The sequence below is a fragment of the Crocuta crocuta genome, unplaced genomic scaffold (assembly GCF_008692635.1).
Source record: "Crocuta crocuta isolate KB4526 unplaced genomic scaffold, BGI_CrCroc_1.0 scaffold884, whole genome shotgun sequence".
NCBI classification, from domain to species: Eukaryota; Metazoa; Chordata; class Mammalia; order Carnivora; family Hyaenidae; genus Crocuta; species Crocuta crocuta.
The window spans coordinates 2,530,555-2,554,944 of NW_027529549.1; the positions used below are offsets into that span (position 1 = coordinate 2,530,555).

Here is a 24,390-nt window from a genome sequence, read left to right on the forward strand (position 1 = left end):
ATATGATTTTCAGAATATATAAATACAATTATATGATAAACAGTTATTCTCCTTTAGATGATTAAGTACATTGAGTGGTCATGGCGAACTGGAGAGTGTTAGATTAGGGACACTGTACATTTTAATAGGCTTTAAGAACCATTGGGTAAGCTAGGTCTATGTCTATAAAAGAGATTTGCTGTACTTTTCCATTAGAGGATGTACAGTAACTTTCCAGAAGACAAGGCTTGGGGCAGTTGTAGTTTCCCCTGATTCAGACTGGGAAAATACTATCTAACAAGATTCTGTAATTCTTGGGCCTACAAAATGGAAATGATAAAGAAGGAACCTGGAGGCAGATTATAACTCCTTTAAAAAAGCTTCATAAAATGAGAAAAGGAATCATGAAGTTACAGACTTTCAGAACAAGGGACTCTAACAGATGATAATAGTCAATAAAATACCTCAGGAGCATGGTGTCACACAGGAAAGAATAGAAAATTAAAAATGCATTGTTATAGGCTCTTAAAAAGTAGGATAAAAATGACTGGTAACCACCTGGGAGGACAGCACGTCTCCTCTCCTGGGCCTTTCCATCTGAAAAACCAACCCGCATCATCATACACTTGAGCATAGAAGGTAGAGGGTACCAATGTATCTTATGGTCTAGAAATAGCAGTTTTGGGACTCTAGCTCTCCAATACATTGTAAGTACACTGCATTTCTACTGCCCTGAAGTAATTATGACACATGGGATATAAGTGAATATATTGAAATTCATTTCCAGAAATAACAATAACCATGTTGAGACATCTAAAAGAAGTCACTACTACTATTTTCAATCTAGGATCAATGTTTATTTTAATTATGAAAGGAAAAAAAAAGTTTTAGTCAGCTATATTACAAGAGAAACAACTAAGAGGACCGCATCCGCATAAAAAGAAGTCACTGTTTGTTCATCCACTCAGTATTACGCACCCACCGTGTTCCAGACGTTTTTTAGGCTTTGAGAATGTAGCAGTAAACAAGACATTTAAGAACTTACATTTTTGGGTGGAGAGGGAATAAAAGCAAATTAGCTTAATTAATTAAGAAAGTCATGAAAAATTCATTTAAATACAATAAAACATAGAAATGTAATAGAGAGTAATGGGAGATACGAAGGGTGTTAATTAGATGGTCAGGGAAGGTGATTTTAAAGATGGGATATGTGATGAGATATGAATGACTGTGAAGAAGCCAGCCCTATGAAAACCTGGGGAAAGAAGCAGAGGAAATAGCAAGTGCAAAGATCCGACGGCAACAATAAATTTGCTGAGCTCAAGTTAAAGAAAGAAGGCTAATGTGATTGAAGTGTAATGAGTCAGAGGCAAAATAGAAATATGAAGAGGCTAGAGAGCTCAAAAGGGGCCAGTCTGCTAGGGTTTACAAATGAGGTAAAGGTCTAGATTTATTCTAAGTGCAAAGGGCTATCTGTGGAGGATTATTTTAAACATGGATATGATGCGATACGATTTATGTTTTAAAAAAAGATTGCCTTGTTTAATGTGTAGATAACAGAATACAAATGGGTGAGAGAGGAAATGAAGAAATCAGTAACATAGCTATTGCTATAGCTCAGGCAAAAAAATAACTAGAGCCTGGACTAGACTGGTAACAGTTATGATGGATGTAGGAAGGGTGTTGTATTAAAAAAAAAACAACAGATTAAAATTATATAGAGTAAATTCAGAACATTTTCAATGACATATATACATGTGACTAACTGCCCAATAATCAGGACCAAAGATAAGGACTTCACATAAAGGAGCAGTACTTAACATGATTTAATCAACAAAACTGACAACTTTCAGTGAAACCATGAGCCATTTCTACACGAGCAATTACAGAAAAGCTCAAAAGGTCCTAAGTGGGATTCCTTCAAATTGGCATTCTCATTGTTAATGACAGCCCCCTGCTCACCACCCGCACTTATCACATTTGAGGTCCTGTCCTCTACTGAGGAACTTTGATCCGGGTAAATGCAGGAGTCTAGGAATCTGCTTCCTTCCCTGTCTAGATTGGATACTCATGGAGCTGAGGCAGCAGACACTCTTTTGGGTTTGAAAATGTAGCTTCTTATTCACAGAAGATGGCTGTTATTCAGTTCTAGCCATCGACCTCCTATGATTTCAGATACAAGGACTGACTGCTCCACCTGCCATACTTTGTTAATTGTTGCATTCAGTTCCTTAAAAAGGAGCCATTGCATTTTAATACGTATTTAATGAAGTTTCAAAATAAATATGTGGTCCTGTAATAAATGCATTTTGATCAAATAATGTATGATATACATGATATCAGAGCCTTTCCTTTTTGATAGGGAGGGAAAACAGAAAGGCATTGAATACTTGAAGAATTTCTTGCTGGAAGAACCAGAACTTGGTTGACTTCACCTTGTATGTGTTGCTTTAGAAATATCCACAGTATAAGGGACATGAAGGTTAACTTTGCAAAAGACAATCAATTTTAACCAAGTTGGTAATCTGAGTAGAGGCATCTAGCTTCCCTTCCAGATTTTCTTTAAAATGACCATATAATAAAAATAGGAGAAAACTGTCTTATTGTTGGTAATATTATCTGCATAGTAGGACATTAGAAGACCTTAGGGATGATACTGTTTACCTAGAACTAGAATAAAGAAAGACACGAAGGTGAATATGATAAAATATTCCCCCACCTCATCCTTCAGTGCTATCCCCGGGAGTTGAGTAAAAGACACTGACAAAATGTTACTAGAGTCCCTTACATTAGGAATAGGGATGAGGGAATAGACAGATGAAGTAGAAGGATGAGACAAAACTATAGGAGACAGTAAAATGGTAATATCTGAATTAACAGCAGTAGCACCAAGAGGCCGTCAAACTCGGTCCTGGTCCAGCTGTCTCAGTACTGAGAGGAATACTGAACAGAAAGCACTCAACCCTGTGGGGCTTGCTCCTAGCATTGGTGGCCATACCACACATGGGTGAGAAGTTCTTGGGCAAAAAGGCAAAGTTTCTAGCTGATACTACCTACAGCTCTGGTTTCTTTTCTATACACCTTAGGTTGTTATATCCATGAAAAGGAATGCATTTGCCCCCCACTTCTGGACCTTAATTTCTACTTGAATATCAGCAAGTCACGGGCAAAGCATACTTATAACAAGTGTAGAGGGAACTCATTGGATAATACATAGGAATAACGGAACTGGTACAAACGCAGGCCTGCTGATAATCAAGATGCATGCATGTTCTTCACTCCTATATAAGACTGAGTCCCTACCACATGGAGAATGAAGTCAATTGGAATAATGGCTAAATAAAACATGGGACATTCATAATTACAAAATTATTTAAAGCCATGTTTCACAGATTATCTGAAGATATGGAAAAATGAAGTCGTATACAAATTGTACATACAGCATGATCTCAATTTTGAAAACACATAAAAAACATACACATACAAACTCTGCAAGCAAAAGGTGGGGGAAAGTCACAGAAAACAGAGAAGGAAATATGGCAAAATCTATTAAAATATTAGTGTAGATTATGGCTGGAAAAATTCTGAGTGATGTTATTTTCTTCTTAAAGCATTTGACCACTTTTTGTGATAAACAGATACTGATTCTCCAAAATTATCAATAGCAAAAATATTTTTTTAAACAAGAGTAAAGTAAGGAATGAGAGAAAAATGAATAAAAACTCAGCTCGCTAAAGCCTCAGAAAGTTTCAGGAATTGGAGGCATAAGGATGTCTCTGAAGGCACAGAGTGGACCAAAAAACAGAACTGACTGGAAGTCTGTATAAGGAAGCTGGACTCCCCAAAATCTTACACCATCAATATCACCTGTCCTGCCAGGTGACTGCTCTTTTGTCACTCTGTTAAAGGATACTTGGTTTTATTCTCTGGATAGGTTGAGACTTGGGGTCAACATGCACAGCTGACACTAGAGGTTTTTTAGTAATTTCTCAATAATGAATGCACAGATTTTTCTCCTACTTCTCTAATATACTGGTGCCAAACTTATACATCACCTAAATGAGAAATCAGAATTCTGTATAGATAAACCATAACAATAAAAAAAAAAGTAGGTTCTGACATTTTCAGGCTCCCCAAAACTGGCTATTTTCCTGGAGATCACTATAAAGTAAAGCTGAAAGACCTAACTATGTACACAGAATAGAACTAGGGTCACCAGATATTTGAGGAAATATCTTTCAACACAATAATCAGGACACAAAACTACATGCAGGAATAAAAGAGAGAGGAGGGGCGCCTGGGTGGCTTAGTCGGTTAAGCGTCCGACTTTCGCTTAGGTCATGATCTCGCGGTTCGTGGGTTCGGGCCCCGCGTCAGGCTCTGTGCTGACTGCCAGCTCAGAGCCTGGAGCCTGTTTCAGTCTGTGACTCCCTCTCTCTCTGACCCTCCCCTGCTCATGCTGTCTTTCTCTCTCTCTCTTTCCTAGAAATAAATAAAAACATTAAAAAAAAAAAAAAGAATCTTTAAAAAAAAAAAAGAAAAAAGAGAGAGGAAATAGACAATGTAGAAATAGAAGACTATATTAGAATAATCATAATTAATATCTTCAGAGAGATGAGCAATTACTACATTCGTGAAACAGAAACAAAGTGTTATGGAAAGAAACGCTGAGTTACTAAAAAGAGTTCTTAGAAACTGAAAACAGGAGAGGAAGAAAAAAATCAAAATAAAGGTTGTAAGATCAAGTGGAGGACATCTCTTAGAAAGGACAAGCAAACCAAAAGAGGTAAAGTACACGAAGGCAAATAAAAGAATTAGAGGCTCAATCCAGGAAATCCAATATCAGATTAGTAAGAGTCCAAAGACAGCAGGAAGTAGGAAAAAATATTATATATGGAGATAGATGTATGTGTATGTACACACATACATATATGAACATTTCTCAGAGTGAAGAAATAAAGATTTTCAGACAGAGAAGCCCAGACTATTTAGTATAATGAAGTAGAAAAGACTAATACTCAAAGTACATCATTGTGACATTTCAGACAACTAAGGATAAAGGGAAAATCCCAAAATCTTCCTTGGAGGAAAAAGTCACACACAAAGTATGGAGAATAAAAACGGCATGTCAGTTAACAGCAACATTGGAATTTAGAAATCAGTGGAGCAATGTCTTCACAGTTCTTAGAAAGATTATTTCCAACACAGAATTCTATACCTACTCAAATAACCAGATATTAGGAAACATGCACTTTTTCAAAAAAGTTTACTCCCTGTAAACCCACTAGAAGAATCTATCAGAGGATGTATTTCTGCAAAATAAGGGGGAGCAACAAAAAAGAGGATGGAAAAAAAAGGCAAATATTACATATAGAAACAATAAAGCTATACAAGAAGGAAGATTTACATATTTTTTGGCTCAACAGGAAACAATATTCACTTGAAAACACTCTAGAGATTTATTTTTAGAAAGCTGATAAACTTCGAAAGAGTAGTGGAGGAGGAAACATATATATCATGTCAAGGTATTAAATACTTATGGTCCAAAGTAAAAAAAAAGTAGATGATATTTAAAATTGGAAAAAATGTAAGCAAATAGGAATTAGCAGTATAGATTTGAAATTTGAACATTAAAAGGAAAAACCAGAAAGTACAGCTAAAAGGAGAATAAGAATTGGGAATAGGGAGCAAAAGGGCAGAGATATTTCCACAAACATGAGTACCTGTTAGCTTTCTAACCTATGTACTATGTAAGCGATGTACACACTAAAGTATTGTAACTTTTATAAAAATATAAGCTGAATTTTAAAAGCAGATGAAGGTGGAGAGGGGAGAGAAAGCAGACGGGGAGGCAGACAAACACACACACACACACATCTAAGGGCTTTTAATGAAAATAAAATAATCAGACTTTGGGGCTATAAAGGGAAACATAGACCAAAACATGTATCTTGCTTGTTCTGGGAAGGCTTTAATCAAAATCTGTCAATCCTAAGTGGAGCCAAGCTAGCCAAAGTCTAACTGAAACATGTAAACAAATAGCATGCATTGGATGGGCAAATAGAAGAGCTTATGAATGTTCTAGGCCTAGGGAAGGTGGGAAAGATCTTTTCTTTACTTAGTCCCATTCTACAGAGGCTTACCGCCCATCTCCCTCCCCACCTTGTTTTCTCTGGCATATAACAAAAAGCAAGGGAGAACAACTACCTACTTGGCAAAATTTAAAAAGGGCTAATAAAAATGTGAATCAATCACCAGAAATAAATCATTCAATATGGTAAGAAATGCATAAAATAGATTTAAAGTCATGAGTTCCAGAATGAAGGAAAATTCCTTTTCTTCAGGGAACAAACTGCCTGTGTAATCTGAATGCCAGCATATATAATGTTGATATACCAACAATTTACAGAGAATAATGGCAGAAATAAAAATAACGTTTAGGATAGCAAAATCTCTAAGAAATAAGACATACTTTGTATAAGAACAAGGATTTAGTTAGTTTGTTTTCAGATATTTTAAGTGTCTTAAAGATCTTCAACTTTAGTTATTAGATTTCTTATACCTATCTTTACCCTCACATTTGGATTCTACATGATGACATGATATACTTTAATTTCTTTATATGTCTGTTGAGAAATTCTGATGATTAAACAGAGAGGATGTCACTTTAAGGATCAGCAAATTTTCTATTACTATTTTCTACTTAACTGGAATATACAAAATTGAAAAATAAAGAAGCAGTTTGGGAACTACTTGGAGAAGAATTGTTTACTGAAAAATAACTTTGGTATTTTGAAGGCCTAATACAATTATCCTGAAATTCAAGAGGATCTTTTGAGACTTACTAACACTTCACATTATTGAAGGCACATATTAATGAGGTAAAAATATAATGCACCTGATTGTTATTTTTAGAATCATGAGGCTTTTCTTAAAAATAACAATTTAACAAAAATGCATATACAATGCTAAAGACTTAACTGATAAATTCTTAGTTTAGGAAAGAGGGTAGGTGGTGGAAGTTATACAATTAAATAATAGAACTTTTCAAAATAATTATGTGCTATAATTCAAAACAGGATTTTAAAAGTAACCAGAGATAGGACTACTAAAAGATATATAGAAGAGCTTCTCTTCTAAACCCTACAATAAGTTTTGTTTAATCAATCCAATCCTAGTCTTTGTAATACTTATCCATTAATAGTTTACGAAACATCTTAAAATATTTATATGATGCTTTAAGGCATCTTATATACAACTGAAAATGTGCATTTCAGGATAAAGTGGTTAGTGTTCTATTCATCTGTTCCTGCATTATGGCTAGAGATTTCCCGCTTCAAAAAGTTTGTTTACTGTAAGTCCGTAGAGAGGCTTAAAAAGGAAGTAAGACAAAAACATTTTGTTGAGACTGCCAAGTTTTAGAAGCCTTTCAAAAGACTTTTAAGTATTAAAACCACTTTTAAAATGAACTGTAAATGCAGGCACTAAAGTTGTGGATTAGATGGAAAAATAGAATTTTCATCTGTGATTGTCCAGATTCTAACACAATATTACCTAGATTATAACTTATGTACATTAACATTTGTGTAGTTTGTATAGTATTAAACAAAATAAAATATGCTAATATAAGCCACAGCTTAAAATCAAAATAAAAACAATGACAATCATAATAAAATTAGAATAATTTGCCTGCTCCATTAAATTACATTAGTTAGTGGTGAAAAGAAATTATGAATAAATATTTGATCCTTGGTTACAGGGTTAATGAAGAAGTAAATGAAACTGAAATACTAATTAATCTGCCACTTGCCTTCTCTCTCTCAAACTTCTGGGATCTTAAGGAATATCATCAACTATAATAGTATAATAAAAGCAGTAAGTTTTATATTTTGACTCTGTTAATGAAATATAGGAGAGTCTCATGAAAAAGTATATGCAAAAGATCTGAAGAGAAACATCTAAAAATGTATTTATTGGCTGTATTGTTCTGTAAGCTATGAGCACAATCTAGTACTCTTCAGTATTTCTATCTTTCAATATTTCATTCCTCCAAGAACTCTATCCCACAGATTTGGTTGAGGAATCTGAAACATTTCTAGTAGAAAGGAGAAACAGATTTCTTTCATATCTATCTTTCTAAAAGTAGTTTTAAGAAATGTCTTAAAAAATCTTGTCAGGGGTGCCCATGTGGCTCAGTCGGTTAAGGGTCCGACTTCAGCTCAGGTCATGATCTCATGGTTTGTGAGTTCGAGCCCCACATTGGGCTCTGTGGTGACAGCTAGCTCAGAGCCTGGAGCCTGTTTCGGATTCTGTGCCTCCTTCTCTCTCTGCCTCTCCCCGGCTCATTCTCTGTCTCTCTCAAAAATAAACATTAAAAAAATTTTTTTTTATCTTGTTAATTTTTATTAACCTAAAAAATCTTAACTAAAACTTAAGAAAAAATTTTAACTTTACATTTTATTATAAAAATTTCCTTAAATAGGACANTATATAATATTATACATGTTTTAATCATTATCACATGGTAATTATATAATAATAAACTACAACATTTTATATTATGATTATGTATTGTGAAATACCCTGCTACATTAGGGCATCAGGGAAGAAGAAATAGTGGTGTTGTAAATGAACTAAATCTTCATCAATCAGAATCAGAAGACGATAAAAATCTAAACATAGATAAATCAAGAAACAGCAGTGTAAGCATACTGTTTAGAAATACTAGATAAATTCTAGACGTTGGTTATATCATCCATCATGAGTTTCAGTGAACAATAGAAGAAAAATTGATATGCTAATTTTCCTAAAGGTAGTCTTAAGAATGTTGGTATATTTTTAATTTTAAGTAATTCTTTTAATTATTACTATTTTTTATTATAAGAAATGCCCTTAGATTAATTATTAAGGAAGTGATGTCTAAATAATTTTAAACCAAATGTCTATTACAGAGGAAAAGGTATTTAAAACTTACATATTCCCTAGTAGCAAAAAATGAACAACTCAAGTAGTATAAACCCTTAACCTTCTTTAACTATTATATTTCCAAGTCATAGAAATCATGTAGGTTAGCAATCTCTCTCTCTCTCTCTCTATATATATATACACACATATAACTGTTACATTTCCATGTCATAGAAATCATGCAGGTTAGCAATCTCTCTCTCTCTTATATATATATACATGCTTATTTACCTGAGAGAGCGCAAGCAGGGTAAGAGCAGAGAGAGGGGGGGAAAAGAGAATCTGAAGCAGACTCCACACTCAGAACAGAGCCTGATGTGGGGCTCATTCTCATGAGTGTGAAATCATGACCTGAGCCAAAATCAAGACTCCAACACTTAACTGACTGAGCCATCCAGGGCTAGCAATCTGTATTTTTTAACTGAATATCCACTTTAGAAATTCCCACTTTAAAGCAGGTCCTACTTCCCGCGTAACTACAGAGCACCAGGAAAGTCACAGTGGGTATCATCTCACTCAAAAGAAGCAGAATTTTATATTAGGTTATTTTCTAATTTGTTGTTCACAGCAAGAAAGTGACATACTCAAAATCATAATATCAATCATATTTGTTGTTGACTCAACTGAAGTCTCTTGCTGAAATCAGGTAAAGAAACCACAGTAATAGCATATACAATTATAACAAAGACTTAAAAATATAAAATTCCTTTCACAGACCCCAAAATATGAAGAGGCAATATATAATTTCATTTCCCCAAAACAGATTCTATCTCCTGACTATTATCAGAAAAAGAACACGAAGTGTGAACAAAATACGGGTATTTTTATAATTTAAAATTTGGTTACATAAAAATTAAAAATCACCATGAATAAAAGAAAAAAAAGTACCATACATGGCAAAAGGTTTAGGGCTCTTGTTTGTGTATATATGTCTGTCTGTGTATATGTGTATATATATAGGTGTCTGTGTGGTTGGTTATCTTTGGTCTATCTATCAAGAAAGAATTCTTAAAAGATGAATAAGAAACATGAAAGACAGAGAAAAAGAAAGCAAAAGAAGTGAATAGGTAATTTAGAATGAACCACAACTAGACAAAAGCACATAAAAAATGCCCATGTTCATTACCCACGTATAGTGGTAGATTCTGTGTTATAATAGTTCTGGGGAATAATTTGACAATGCGAATCAAATGCTCTGAAAGTATACATACCCCTTGATCTAGCTATTCTGTTTTTTAGGGGCTTAGCCTAAGGAAATAATTAGACAAGCTGTGAAACTGCACACACACATACACAGAGATGTTTGGTGAAGTGTAATTTGTAACAGCAATAAAATGAAAACAAACTAAATGTTCATTGGTAGGGGATTAGGTAAATATGCAACTGTTAAATGTGATTTAATTTCATATTTGATAGGGAAATGTGTGTGTAACAAGTGGTTCAGTGAGAAAAAGCTGGTTATCAATTGTATGTATAACAGATCTAAATGTTTTTTGTTAAAAAAACTGCATAAGAATGCTTAGAAAAAATGTCTAACAACTATTAAAACAAAATATTAATAAAAGTTAAGGAAATACATCTTATTTCTTTTGGCTGGACTTCTTTTTCCAAATTAAAATAAATGAACATTTATGCTAAGATAATAAAAAGGCTAAAATATTAATTAGTGAAAGGAGCAATAAACTTAAAAATAAATTACTGAAAACAGTTTCTGACTGCCAATGAAGATATAGTTGTTGGGGAGAGACAAGGTAAAGTGTGGTAATCACTGTAACAGAAATATAAAAAATGCAGTGGAAATGCAAGGGTATGTACAGGCCAAGGAGAGAGGACTCAGTAAAGTGAAGGCTCATAAAGAAGGTAGAATCTGAATTGGACTCTCAATGGGGATAAAGATTTTAATAGGTTAGGATGTGGGATGAAGCAAGAGGAAGCAGCCTTCAAGATTCAGGGAAAAGCTTGGAAACTATAGAGGCAAGAAACAGAAAGCATGTTTAAGAAAAGCTTGGGACACCAAGTGCTATAGAAAAGTGAGTCTGCAGCTTGACAACGGACGGGCAAAGCCTTCGAAGTCTCTCCTAAATAAGGCGTCTGCACTTTATTAGGAAGATAATTGTAGTGTGAAGGGTAGACTGAAGCGGGGAGAGACAAGAGAAATGGAAACTAGTTTAGATATTGCTATTATTATTCATTTCTTACATCACATTTTCTCTAAGTGTTTTAAAATAAATTGAATTAAGAAACATCAATCTATTCCCTGTCTTTCTTGATTTTAAATAAGTCTCTAAAACACAAGTATGAACTGGCAATTTCATGTTATGTCTTAGGTACTAGGGGTCTATATTTTTCAGCTTTTTGAAATATTCCACAGATGGTTCCTCTAAATAAAGGGACTAGATAATTTATCACTAATGAGTTAAAAATCCCTCTCTTAAAAAATGGGCAGGTCTTCTGGGGTCATCTTTTGATGTGCCATATCAGGTGTCCTGAATGATTTTACCCAGAGGAACTAATTTATCAAGAGCTTAAGACTGCAAACATTAAAAGATTTACAGAGCTGTACGTTAGTGTAAAAAGCAGAATGCAGTATTTAGCAAACATGAGTCACAGACTGCAAAGCAGGGTTCACGACAGAGAGACATTGATGAATGGGATTAGATCTAATTGAGACTTGGGACAAAATGATGGCAAGGATTTTTCTTTTGCTAGTACTCATGTTAATATGTATGTGAGGAGGTTTTTTGGGAAAATATGCTAAATTAAAATTAGTTGGCAAAGTTCTAAAGTGAAATCAAATATTAATATATGCATTTCAATAAACACTTCTAGGCTACACATGATTGATACAATTACTGTACTAATCATAAATCTGGATTCTTTTAACAGCCTTATGACTCATGGAATTCAGTTGCAAATGATATAGGTGAATGAATTTTAACTGTTTAAAAGATATGTAACTTTAAGGTACTACTGATTAACCATATAATCAACATTTTATAATGCATTCATATGACACTACTGTGGTTACTGCAGTATTAATGCTTAACAAATAATTCACTATTTACAAATATTACAAAGAAAATTCATTTTCCCACATATTAAAAAACTGTCATAGTCTTTTAAACTAATCCAACACTCTGAGTAACAAATCACCCATAACCTTGTGATACTTGCCTCTGTGGGAAATAGCAGATACCATGTTTTCCACCCAGTCTCATTTTCTTACTGTCCATGCTTATTTAAGGGGGTAAACAACGCAAAAAACCTTGTAATTTACAGTAATATTTGTAATTGTGGATGAACAACTGAACACTGTTTGGTCTAGAAGGAGAATAAGGGCCAAATGAAATGTATTAGGGCTATTAACCTGACTTCCATTGTCTGTTGGTAATGATTAAATTTTACTGCCAAATGGGAAAATATATGGAAGATTTAGTTTATACATATTTTTACTGCCTCACATTTATTCTATGAGAATTCATATAGAGACTTATTTTTAAATGACATATTCAAGTAATTTTAGGGGAAGCCTAAACTTACATTGAAACTATATTCAATCACAATATTTCTATTATATATAAGACACTGATTCTACTAGTATCTTTTCTTTTATTGTACTTTAAGATAAAAACCACTAACATGAGGTACAAAATTTAAGAAAAGGAAAGGTTAGAGACAGAAATATTACTAAATGTGAGTTTCCAGATGGATAATGAGGAAATCTTGACTTTTCATTTAATGTCAGGAATTTTATCCGTTCCATAAATAAACCTTGCCGCCAGCACCCCCATCCTGCATGGCACTCAGCGAGTGCACTTTCTGTTTTCCAGACCTAAAATAGGTGCATGTTTTACTCCAAGTAAATAGACATTTAGTTTGGAGGCAAAGATTTCAAGTCAAATAACTATCTATTCCAAAATCAAGCGCTGACACTGGTAAGGTATTAAAATGAACAAAATTTAAAAAGTTAGTTTCTAAGAAATAATATAGGCTTATTAATAAGAAAAATTTAAATAATCCATATAACAAAAATATAAAATATTATATTTAGGGATAGTAACAAATATACAAAATATATACAAAGAAAGTTATGTTCCAAAACTTTTCTGAGAAACATCTAAGAAAATATGAATATTGAGAGACAAGCTATGGTAGAGTGCAAAGATTTAATGGCAAAAAAAGTGAATAAAAAATTAACTTTTAAATTTTTAAAAATATTTTATTCCTTTGGAATTGAAAAAATTATGCTAACATTCATTTCTGAGTCAGAAATAGCTAAGAACATTTTTAAAAACAAAGAATAATAATGAAGGGGGACTAAGCACTGCTATATATCAAAAGGTATTATCATGTATCAGCTATGAAAATAATAGCTACTAGGAGAGACAAGTAAGATAAAGAATAGGATAGAATAGGATAAATAATTCCAATAAATAGAATTACAGGACTACCTACTGCATTTAAAACAAAGGTACCATGAGGATGGAGTATCAACATATTATACAAGAATGTCAGGCTCTTTGAAAAAAAATTAAGTTAAATTCTCGCCTGTTACTTTACATCTAAATAAATTAGGAGAAAATAAGAGAAAAAATTTTTTAAAAAGCTTATGGATAAAAGATCTTTTGAGGAATTATTCCAAAAGCAGGAGAGAAAAAAATGAAGCTGTTTTACGACATAAAAGTTTTAAAAATTCAGTATTAAGAGGGATATCTCAAAGTTAAGGGTGAATGATAAACTTAAAGAGTGAATGATAAATATGAATCTTAGAGGAAAGAGTTAATATCCCTTGATGATTTCATCCCGTCCTGTGGCTTTAAATATCATCTAAATGTTAACAGCTCTCAAATTTATATTTCAGTTTAGACTTTTCTTCTGAACTCCAGATTCTTATCTCCAACTGCTTCCACGGTCTCCGCTTGGATGTATCGCTCGGATGTATTGTAGACAAATTTAAAATGCTCCAATTATAGTTTAATCTTCTGCCACCCCCACCGTACAAACCTGTTCTACCTGAAGTCTTCCCAATCTCTTTTAATGTGACTTGATTCTTTCAGTTGTGAAATTCAAAAATCTTAGGCACATCCTTGCCTTTTTGTTTCCCTCACATCCCAAATCCAATTTGTGATGAAATTCTGCTAGTTCTACCTTCAAAATATATTAGAATCTGACTACTTCTGACCAACTCCATTGCTACCAATCTGGTCTGAGCCATGACCATCTTTCACCTGGGTTATTACAGTAGTCTCCTAACTGTTTCCACCCTTGCTATACTACAATCTACTCTTAACACACCAGTCAGAGGAGCTTTTGAAAACATGATGGAGATATATTACTTCTCTGCTCAGATCATGCCATGGTTCCCTGATTTGTTCAGAGTTAAAGTCTAAGTCCTTATAATGATGTACAAGGCTTTACTTGATCTGCTTTCCTCCACTTGATCTTGATGATCTCATCACTGTCTACTTTATTTTCCTTTTCTTTTGTACCGATTATAGGTCCTAGCCATTCCAAGAATATGCCAGCCTGTGTTAGAGATCTGCATTAGTTGTTCTACCTGAAAATGAGTCTTCACTCAGATATCTACATGGCTAACTGTGAACTTCTTCAAATTTATCAGTGAAGCTTACTGTGACAATGCTATTTAAAGCAACCTCACCCCCTCCCCACTCCTGAACTCCCTGTATTTCTTTGCCCATGCATGTACCACCTTCTAAGATTTTGTTTAATTTACTTACTATATTTATGTCTTTCTTCTTGCACTAGAATGTAAACTCTAGGAGGGTTAAAAAGTTTGTTTTGTACTTTGATGTATCCTTAGCATCAGATAAGTATATGGCGCACAGTTTAATCAATATTGCTGAATGAATAAACATCCGTATCCTAAGCTCTTGTAAATATGTAACAATTTTTACAAAAGATGACTATGCAAGAAAAATGTTCAATTGATGGCTAAGTAATTCACAGAAAAGAAAATAGATCCTTGAACAGAGGAGAAAAAATACATTCAACTATTCAACTATACTAGTAAACGAAGGAAAAATAGAAAGATAATATTTATGGTTGAAATTGGCAAAAAATCAATATATAGCTAGTTAGACAAGAGAGGGACAGAGAACCCTACATTCAAAATGATTTAATAAATATATCAACCAAAAACAAGGTATGGGCCTTGTTTGTATGCTGACTAAAAGACTTAAAAAGAAATCATTTATGAGGGGGAAATTTAAACACTGATTGGATAGATATTTAATGACACTAGTTATGAAAAGGATATTGTGTTTTCTTCTAGAGACGTTAAGATGTAAATGGACAAAATGATATGCTGTCTGAGATTTCCTTCAAAATAGTCCAGTACAGATTAGATGGGGTGGAGAAAAGCAGATGGGGTTCTCAAGAGTAGCCATAAGATAAATCTTAAGTTAGGTGATGGGTTCATAGAGTTCATTACTGTATTCTTTGCACTTCTATGTATGTTTGAAAATAATTTTCTATGAAATAAAAATTAAAGATATTTTAACACCAAAAGCTGGTGAGAATAAAGGGAGAAAGGAACACATTTTCTTACACTGATGATGGGAGTTAAAACTGGTATAATCACACGGGGGTGGGAGAAGTTACTAAGCAATATATATTTTAAACTTTAAAAATGTGCTTATTTCTTGAGTTAGAAATTTTACTTCTAGGAATTTATCATAAGGGTAATCAGAAATAAGCACCAAGATAAATATTCATATTTGCTTACTGCAATGCTATTTATAATAATAAAAAGTTATTAGACAATCTAGATACCTAACAATAGAGCACAGATAGAATTTATTATGGTTAATCTCATCAGCTTTTAAAAGCAGTGTATACATTTTAAATGTAAAAATTGCTGCTGATCTAATAAGTACCTTTTAAAGCTCCCTACAGCACCAGAAAAACAAAACAAAACAAAAAACAAACAAAAAGCCAAATTCAAGTCTCAAATACCAGAGTATTTAGCATTTTTGAAATTTAACAACAAAACTACTTATTATCTGTTTATGAGAATATAGGAAAAAAGTCAGTAACACATGTGTAAGCTTTGATGAATGAGACACATTTGAATCATGTTTTGCTTAAGTTGAACTCTTCCATTTTACTTCTTAAATGTATTAAGACTGTTATTAATAGTATAATTTTCATAATATGCTATTTTTTTTAATGTTGTATTTATTTCTAGGAGAGAGAGAGAGAGAGACAGCGTGAGCAGGGGAGGGTCAGAGAGAGAGGGAGTCACAGACTGAAACAGGCTCCAGGCTCTGAGCTGGCAGTCAGCACAGAGCCCGACGCGGGGCTCGAACCCACGAACCGCGAGATCATGACCCGAGAGAAAGTCGGACACTTAACCAACTAAGCCACCCGGGCGCCCCAATTTTCATAATATGCTAACTAGGTATTGCTTCATATCTTTAGAAATACAAACATAAATTTCATTATGTCTTTTTTAATCAACTACTTTAGTATTCTAAGACTAAGAAAAAGAAATATTTATAAGTGGACTCACTTTGTACTCCATGCCCCTTCCCTGTTACTCATCTTTGACTCCCTATTCATGGTGAAACCAACATATGTAATTCATGGAATGAATAAGACACAAAAATTAATCCATGAAATCATGGAACAAAATATTAAACAACAAACCAAGAACAAAAATATTAAAAACAAAACTCATCTTCTGATACACTTTCAAAAGAAATATGTTTATAGAATGTAATATGACTTTAACAGTTTTTCCTTTTAAAAATGTTATGAAAAGGAATTAAGAACTGAATAAATGTTGTGTTTTACTGTTGACAAGTATAGTCTATGCAATTACATTGTAAGTGAAATATGGATTTCTAAATAAGTAATAATGACCATCAGGTGGTCAGTATTTCTTGATCTTGGTGTTAAAACCCTATTTCCTCTCCAACATCTTGAATACATTATATATATAAAATCAAGGCCCCAAAGGTACAAGAGAATCTGTAAAAAATCTTAAGTTCTTTCCAAAGATCTCAACTAGGTTAGTTCTAATGACAATAATACTTTATTAAAAGAAAAAGAGGATATAAATATGTATCTCCAAAATCCCACTCATTTTAAAGTAAAAATATAACATAGGAACTTAATAACAGAGAGCTAAGTAATTCAGAGCAACTTCTCTACTGAAGGCAATAAAAAAGTCTGGACGAAATATAAAAACCATATGCTTGAAGGCACAGAGAACTAAAAATATTGTGAAGAATTATAGGTTAAATATCAAGAGAAAGTTGGGAATCTCTGGAAGGTAATCTCTGCAATTACAGCTGTTTTCCCCTTGAGATTTTTTGCTGATCCTGAAGGAGGTGGCAGAAAAACTTAGTAACATTGTTGAGAACTTGGCAGAACTGGGGTGCTGGCACTTGAAGTTAGGGCCCACTAAACGAAGTTCTTCATAAACCCTCCTTGCTTTGAGTTAGAACCCTAAAGATCTTATGCTCTAGAGGGTAAATCAGGGGTAGGCAGACCCTAGCAAAAGTTGCTGTGTAGTTTCAAATGATCCCAATCCCTAAAACTGGACTAAAGTGATTTTGGATTGTTAATGCTACCAGGGGCCTAAAAGAAGCAAATGTAAATCCTCTCTGAAGGAAGACATTACTATGAGAAGCCTTAAAGTATTTCTATAAACAATTCTGCAAATACATGTCTGATGCACAAAAATTAGCATGCCTTCAAGGAAATAAGACCATGTGAAAGAGAACCAGAAGAAAGAGATAACAGAAACAGACCCAGAGGGTTCCAGACCTGGAGATTCTCGGACACAGACTTTAAAATAATTACACCCATTGCATTCAGTGAGAATTGTTGTCAACAAATGGAAATTTATAAAAAAGAATCAAATACAAAATCTAGAAATGAAATACAATTGAAGTTAAGAACTTGATGGATTTAAGAACTCATTTGACACAGCTGCAAATGAAGTAAACTACAGAATACGTGAAATTTCCAGAGAGACAAAAAAACAAAGAAAACCAGAAGAAAGTTAAAAAGAAAATAGTCACAGATAAGACAAGGAGAAAGGTACTAAGCAATGTAATTGGAGTTCCAGAAGCTGAGGAGACAGCAAAAGTAGCAGAAGCAATATTTGGAGCTACAATAATTAAGAACTTCACAAAACTACTGTAAGATAACCCAGACACAAATTCTGAAAGTTTCTTTGAACCAAGTAAGAGAAGTAATAACAAATCATATAGGAATAACAGAGCAAAACTACTAAAACCGAAAGACAAAGAGAAAATATTTTAGAAGTCTGATTATATTTGAGGGAGAAATGACAGCTGACTTCAACAACAGCAAGAAAAAAAACCCCAGGCGATAATGAAATGATATCTTTAAAGTGCTAAGAAAAGAAAGAATATCAAACTGGAATTCTATACCCAGCAAAACAGCCTTCAAGAAAGAAAGTAAAATGAATACAGCTTCAGACATATAAAAACTAAGAAAATTCATCATTAGCATATCCACTGTTAAAGAAATGCAAAATATTCTGGATGAAAGAAAATTTTTCTTGGATGGAGATGTAGAGATGCTGAAAAAAATATTGAAAAACAAAAAGTAAATGTGAATACTGATTATATAGACAATGAAAACACATTTTGTGGATATATTATATATAGAAAAATAAAATGCATCATAGCAATGGTATGTCAGGAGAGGCATTAACCCAGGTAAAGAATTTTTTAAGTTTCTAACACTGTCTGAGGGTGGAAGTAACATAATTACTTTGATAAAGCTATCAAGGATATATAATGTTATCCAAGAGTAACTACTAAAAGAATATAAAAAGAGTATATAGTTTCCAAGCTCAGAGGTTAAAAAATGGAATATTAAATATCACTCCATCATTTTAAAGCAAAGTTCAAAAGAAAAAGAATTTGGAAAAAACAGGACAATTAGAAAGCAAATCACAAGATGGCAGGTTTAAAACCAAATATCAATAAATTGATCAAGTAGAAAAGAAATTAACAGTTTAAAAGATAAAGACTAATAAAGAGAACAACAAAACAAAACCTAGAGATGCCTGGGAGGCTCAGTGGGTTAAATGTCTGACTCTTGATCTTGGCTCAGGTCATGATTTCACAGTTCATGAGTTTGAGCCCTGCACTGGGCTCTGCACTGACAGTGTGGAGCCTGCTTGGGATTCTCTGCCCCTCCCTGCTCACAGTCTCTCTCTCTCTCTCTCTCTCTCTCAAAACAAATTTAAGAATAAGCACATGATTAAATACATTTTGTAAAAAAAGGAAGATGTAAGAATTCTGAAATATACAGATGTTATAATATAATTTCAATGTATGGAAACCAAAAATTGACAGAACTACAAGAAGAAGTACCCTTAAGGGGCGCCTGGGTGGCTTAGTCGGTTAAGCGTCCGACTTTCGCTTANCTATGTTATATAATATGGCAAACGGGATTTTACAGATGTATTTTGAGTTACGGATTTAAAACAGGGAGATTATCCTAGGTAACCCGGCAGGCCCAATCTAGCCATTTGAACCCGTAAAAGCAGAGACTTCCCTTTAATTGTAGGTAGAAGAGATGAAGCAGAAGGGAAGGTGAGAGAGATTCAAAGCATGAGAATGAACTGTCCTGCCTTTGTTGGCTAGGAGATGAAATGATGAAGAAAGAGGGCAAGGTACCTGGGAATATGGGTGACCTCTAAAAATGGAGAATGACCCCTGGCCAACAGCCAACAAGAAAACAGGGACCAAAGCCCTACAGCTGCATAGAACTAAATTCAGCTAACAACCAGAATGAGCCGAGAAGCACATTGTCTCCTCAGAACCTCCAGATAAGAGATCCAGCTGGTTGACACCTTGATTTGGCCTTCTGAAACTCTAAGCGGAGTTCCCAGTTGACCCTGCTGTAATTCTGATCTACAGAACTTAGGGATAATAAATCAGTGTTATTTTAAGTTGACATGTTTGTGTTCATTTGTTAGCATGGTTATAGAACATTGATGCAAAATAGAAAAATCCAATGTAACAGAGGGAGTTTTTAATAGGTCTCCTCAGTATATGACAGAATGTGAATTTAAAAAAAAAAGTCTATAAGAGTAAAATTTGAAGAACACAGCCAACTCGACCTAACAGACTTGCAATAAATGACTACAAAATATAATTCCTTATAAGCATACGTGAAACATTTATACAAGCTAAATATATGCTGGGCCTAAAGCAAGTCTCTATAATCTCCAAATGATTAAAACCACATTAAGTATTTTCTCTGAATACAATTGAATTAATCTATAAATAAACAAAAAATAGAATGGACTTTGCTATAGCTTTTTAAAGAATAAATAAAAACTAAAAAATATTAAAACTATTCTCTCAGTTTTTATTGGATGCCTACATGACACTTAAAAATTATGATTCTCATTTTAATTGCCTCTCCAAACCTGAATACAAATGGAAATTTGCTCAATCTGAAAGTGCAATTTTATATATAAAAAAGAAGAAATTACAACAGAAATCAGAAAATATTTTGAACAAATAATAATCTTAAATACTATGTATCAATCTTTTAAAATGAAGCTAAAGCTGTGTTTAGAGGGAAACCTATGGAGATTAGTGCATAAGTTATAAAAGTCAGGTGAATGTTAAGGAACAAATATCTATCTTTATCAGTCAGGAATAAAAACAACAGCATAAACCAAGTAAAAGTAGACAGAAATAATAAAAGTAAAGATAAGAACAATTAAATAGAAAACAACGCCCCCAGCAAAACAGGAAACAAACACCTAAGAGGAAAAAGCTACAAAACGAATATTTGACTGATAGTTCTGACAAGAGACCATACTAAAAGAAATAAAATCAAATACACAAATTTACAGAAATTTGCTTCATCTTCCTCTTAAAATCTATTGACACAGCATCAGTGATAGAAAAAAGCAATAGGTGCCAACATCAGAAATTGGGTAATTTTTGGAAGTTGGAAATCGCATGGATCAGAACAACAGGAAAGCTAAAAGGAAAATCAGGACTCTGCTTTTGTATATATGAGAAATGCTTTTTCTGAAATCTGTAAACTCCGAAAAAAAAGAATGGGGAGAGCCTACAAGGTAATGACCAATGGTAATCGGATTAAATGATCAATTGACGGTGATGTTGTAAGGTAAATTAAAACTCTCTAACAAAATGGAGACCTCCTACTACCAGCATTGGAAACAAAAAGTAGAGCCTTGGGAAGATCCAAACTTCTAGAAAGACAGAAAAGTTTGGAGGTAACGTCTGAGAGTTGCAAATTTAAAAAGAATATACACGAGTTTAGGGTTGCTATTATTTTGGGTTAAAGATGAGAGAGGTATCTCATATATATTTGTCATAAAGAAAATATTGGAGTTTGACAGATTAATTTTTTAAAAAATTACTTGTCCTATATTCCAATAAATCAGTCTCTAGAAATTTGGTACATATGCACAAATGTGAATATACAGGCATGCTTTCTGATGCACTGTTCACGAATAGATCAATTGTTAAATAAATTATGGTGCAACTAGTTTCTGGATTCTCACACTTGTTAAAAAATAAGGTAAATTCTTTAAGTATATACCTTAAACATGTTCATAATAAACTAAACAAACAAAAAAAAGTTGTAGGTCAATATATATTATGTGCTAGGATTCATATGAAACCTACCAAAGAGCCAGAGTTAGATTATGTACTATAAATATTATACATCCACACATCCACACACACACGGATGCACACACTCTCACACACTACAAAGACAACCAAACTGCTAAATGCATTTCTGAGACAGGACACAAGACTGGGTTCTGGAGAAAGGTGAAGAGGGCATTCTACTTGTACGTATAATTCTAAATTGCCTGAATTTATTTTAAACACTATATGTTTGCTTTGCAATTAAAATGTCCTAAGCACACTTTGATAACAAGTGATACATGGCAACAGAATACATAGTTTATTCTATGCTGTTAATTGATCTTAAGAACAGATTATTATGTATTATAGAATATAATATTCTTAAATATAATCTTCATCTTCACTTCACCTTCACTTAACTGATGTTAAACTTTAAAGAAGGGTGGAAGTACAATTATTTCATCAAAAATAGGTAAAATAAATTAAAAGTTTTATTGCTAGAGTTATTTAGAACATCAAGCATACTTGGCTCTGAAACCTTTGAAAGGTACTGGTTAATGAGATGATTCTGAAGCTAATTTTCCCATTAATTCTCACAAAATAGCCAAACCTATTAAAAAATTAACTGTTCTGTAGATCAATATATAAAGGAGGTCACTCTTTAGAAATAACCTTATAATTTACCTAATAAAGGAAAAGCTGTACTTACAACAAGGAGTAGATTGATCTGGTAGTCCAAGTTGTGGAAAGGTCATAAGAACAGAAATCCCTTGTAGGTCATTTTGCTTTATAGTATGCTCATTAGTTTGGTCAGCCCAAACCACCACTTTCTTTCTCTCTACCAAATGTTCAATTTCTTTGAAGTCAGACTCAAAAGCAGCATTTGAAAGGCCAGCTTCTTTTAATGCACAATACTGTTTTCTTAGGGCTGGAAGTAAAGCATTCAATACTCTATAAAAAAGGTGACAAGAAAAGAGATATAAATATTAAATTTTAAAACACTATTAGTGTTCTACATAATATCTAAAGTATTAGCACATCATTAAATGATACCTTGTATGTTTTCCTTTAGAATATTTCAATCAAATACCTCAACATATTCTCACTACATTAAGTACAGAGTGGAAAGAATCCTGGATGGGAATTATAAGCACCAGGCTCTAGACTCGGCTAGTCTTCACTTGCTTCCATATGATCCTGGGTAATACACAAACTGATGTTTCTCCTCGATAACTTGGGGTACAACCAGACAGTCATTACTTGCAACAAGAGCCTACTGTCAAAACTAAATGCGTTAAATACATCTAAAAGGTTTCTGCAAAGCATTATGTGATTTATAAAATAAAGAGTCTGTTGTTACTCAAACAAGTATCATGGAGTTAAAATGAAAGAAATGCACTATAAATGATGAGAACCATTTTAGGTATGTAATATTTTGAAGGAATCACACTCAACTTTCCTTCAAGTTAGCTTTTCATTAGTTAAAGCAATGGCTTTCAAAGCCGTTCAAAGGGGTTCCAAATAGAAGGGTTGTGGACAAGGATGGTAGATAAAGGGAATCAATGGGGCACTGGATTCTTGTCTCTGATTCAAAATCTTCCTTAATGCTATCAATCAGAGCAGAACTGAATGTATCTTTTTATGTATTAAACCTCCATGTTCACTGAAGAAATGCCACAGCTAAACAGTTATAAATTTATACACATAATTAATGGCTCCTAACTTTTATATCAAGGAAGACATCAAACAACTTGAATGATCTTGAAATGCTTCAGACCTGGTTGTTTCAGTTGACTCATAACATCCAGCAAAATAGAATCATTGAACTATGGGTAGGGCAGTGGAAAAAGGATAGCCATTGATTTTAACAATCAAGGAAATAACTGTTTTTTTACCTCAGAGTCTTAAATATTTAGATAGTAGTACATATAAATTGTCTGTGACATTGCCCTTTTTGGGGAGGGTAGAAAGTACTCCATTTAAGCCAAGTAGGCAACAACTATAAGGAAAAGTCATTAAGCATAAAATCAACAACAACAACAAAACGCTATTTACTGAGCACCTATACTAATAAGGTGCTGTACAGAGAAGAGATAACACAGCCTGCCAGAGGTTGCTATCTTTAGAAGGTCTTACTAGTTGGGGTTAGCATCCAACTCTTGAATTTTGGCTTAGGTCATTATCTCACAGTCATGAGATTGAGCCCTGGGGGCATGAAGTCTACCTGAGTCTCTCCCTCTGCACAGTTCTGCTCATGCTCACACACTCTTCTGTGTCTCTCTTAAAAGAAGAAAAAAGAAAAAAATAGAACTACCATATGATCAACCAATTCCACATCTGGGTATTTGTACAAAGAAAATGAAAGGTGGCTGGGTGGCTCAGTCAGTTAAGTGTCCAACTTCAGGTCAGGTCATGATCTCGCGGTTTATGGGTTTGAGCCCTGCATCAGGCTCTGTGTGGAGAGCGTGGAGCCTGAAACCTGCTTTGGATTCTGTGTCTCCCTCTCTCTCTCTCTGTCCCTCCCCTGCACACGCNAGAGTTGTTATTTTCAGAACTGATAAGACTGCCTCACTGCTTAAACTATTTTTATAAGCAATGTGGTTTATGCTGAACAGCTACTTTCCTCCTGGCAAGTCTGGCATTTTGGAATAGGCTAGGCAGAAGGTGTCTATGTAACTAACTCCCAATAAAAACCAAGTGCAATAGTTGTCTAATGAGATTCCAAAGTTTAGACAACATTTCAAATGTAGTCACAACTTTTTGCTGGAGGACTTAAGCACATCCTGTGTGGGTCCAA

General features: G+C 33.7%; 1 protein-coding gene across 2 annotated transcripts in view; it reads right to left on the minus strand.

Annotated features, from left to right (window-relative positions):
• Positions 1–24,390, minus strand: part of KIF18A (kinesin family member 18A) — a 73,874-nt gene that overhangs the window by 13,179 nt on the left and 36,305 nt on the right. For both annotated transcript variants that reach the window (XM_077761435.1, XM_077761436.1), the window contains one exon: positions 22,303–22,544. In XM_077761435.1, coding sequence (XP_077617561.1) covers positions 22,303–22,544 — 242 coding nt within the window. The remainder of the gene's footprint in view (positions 1–22,302; positions 22,545–24,390) is intronic.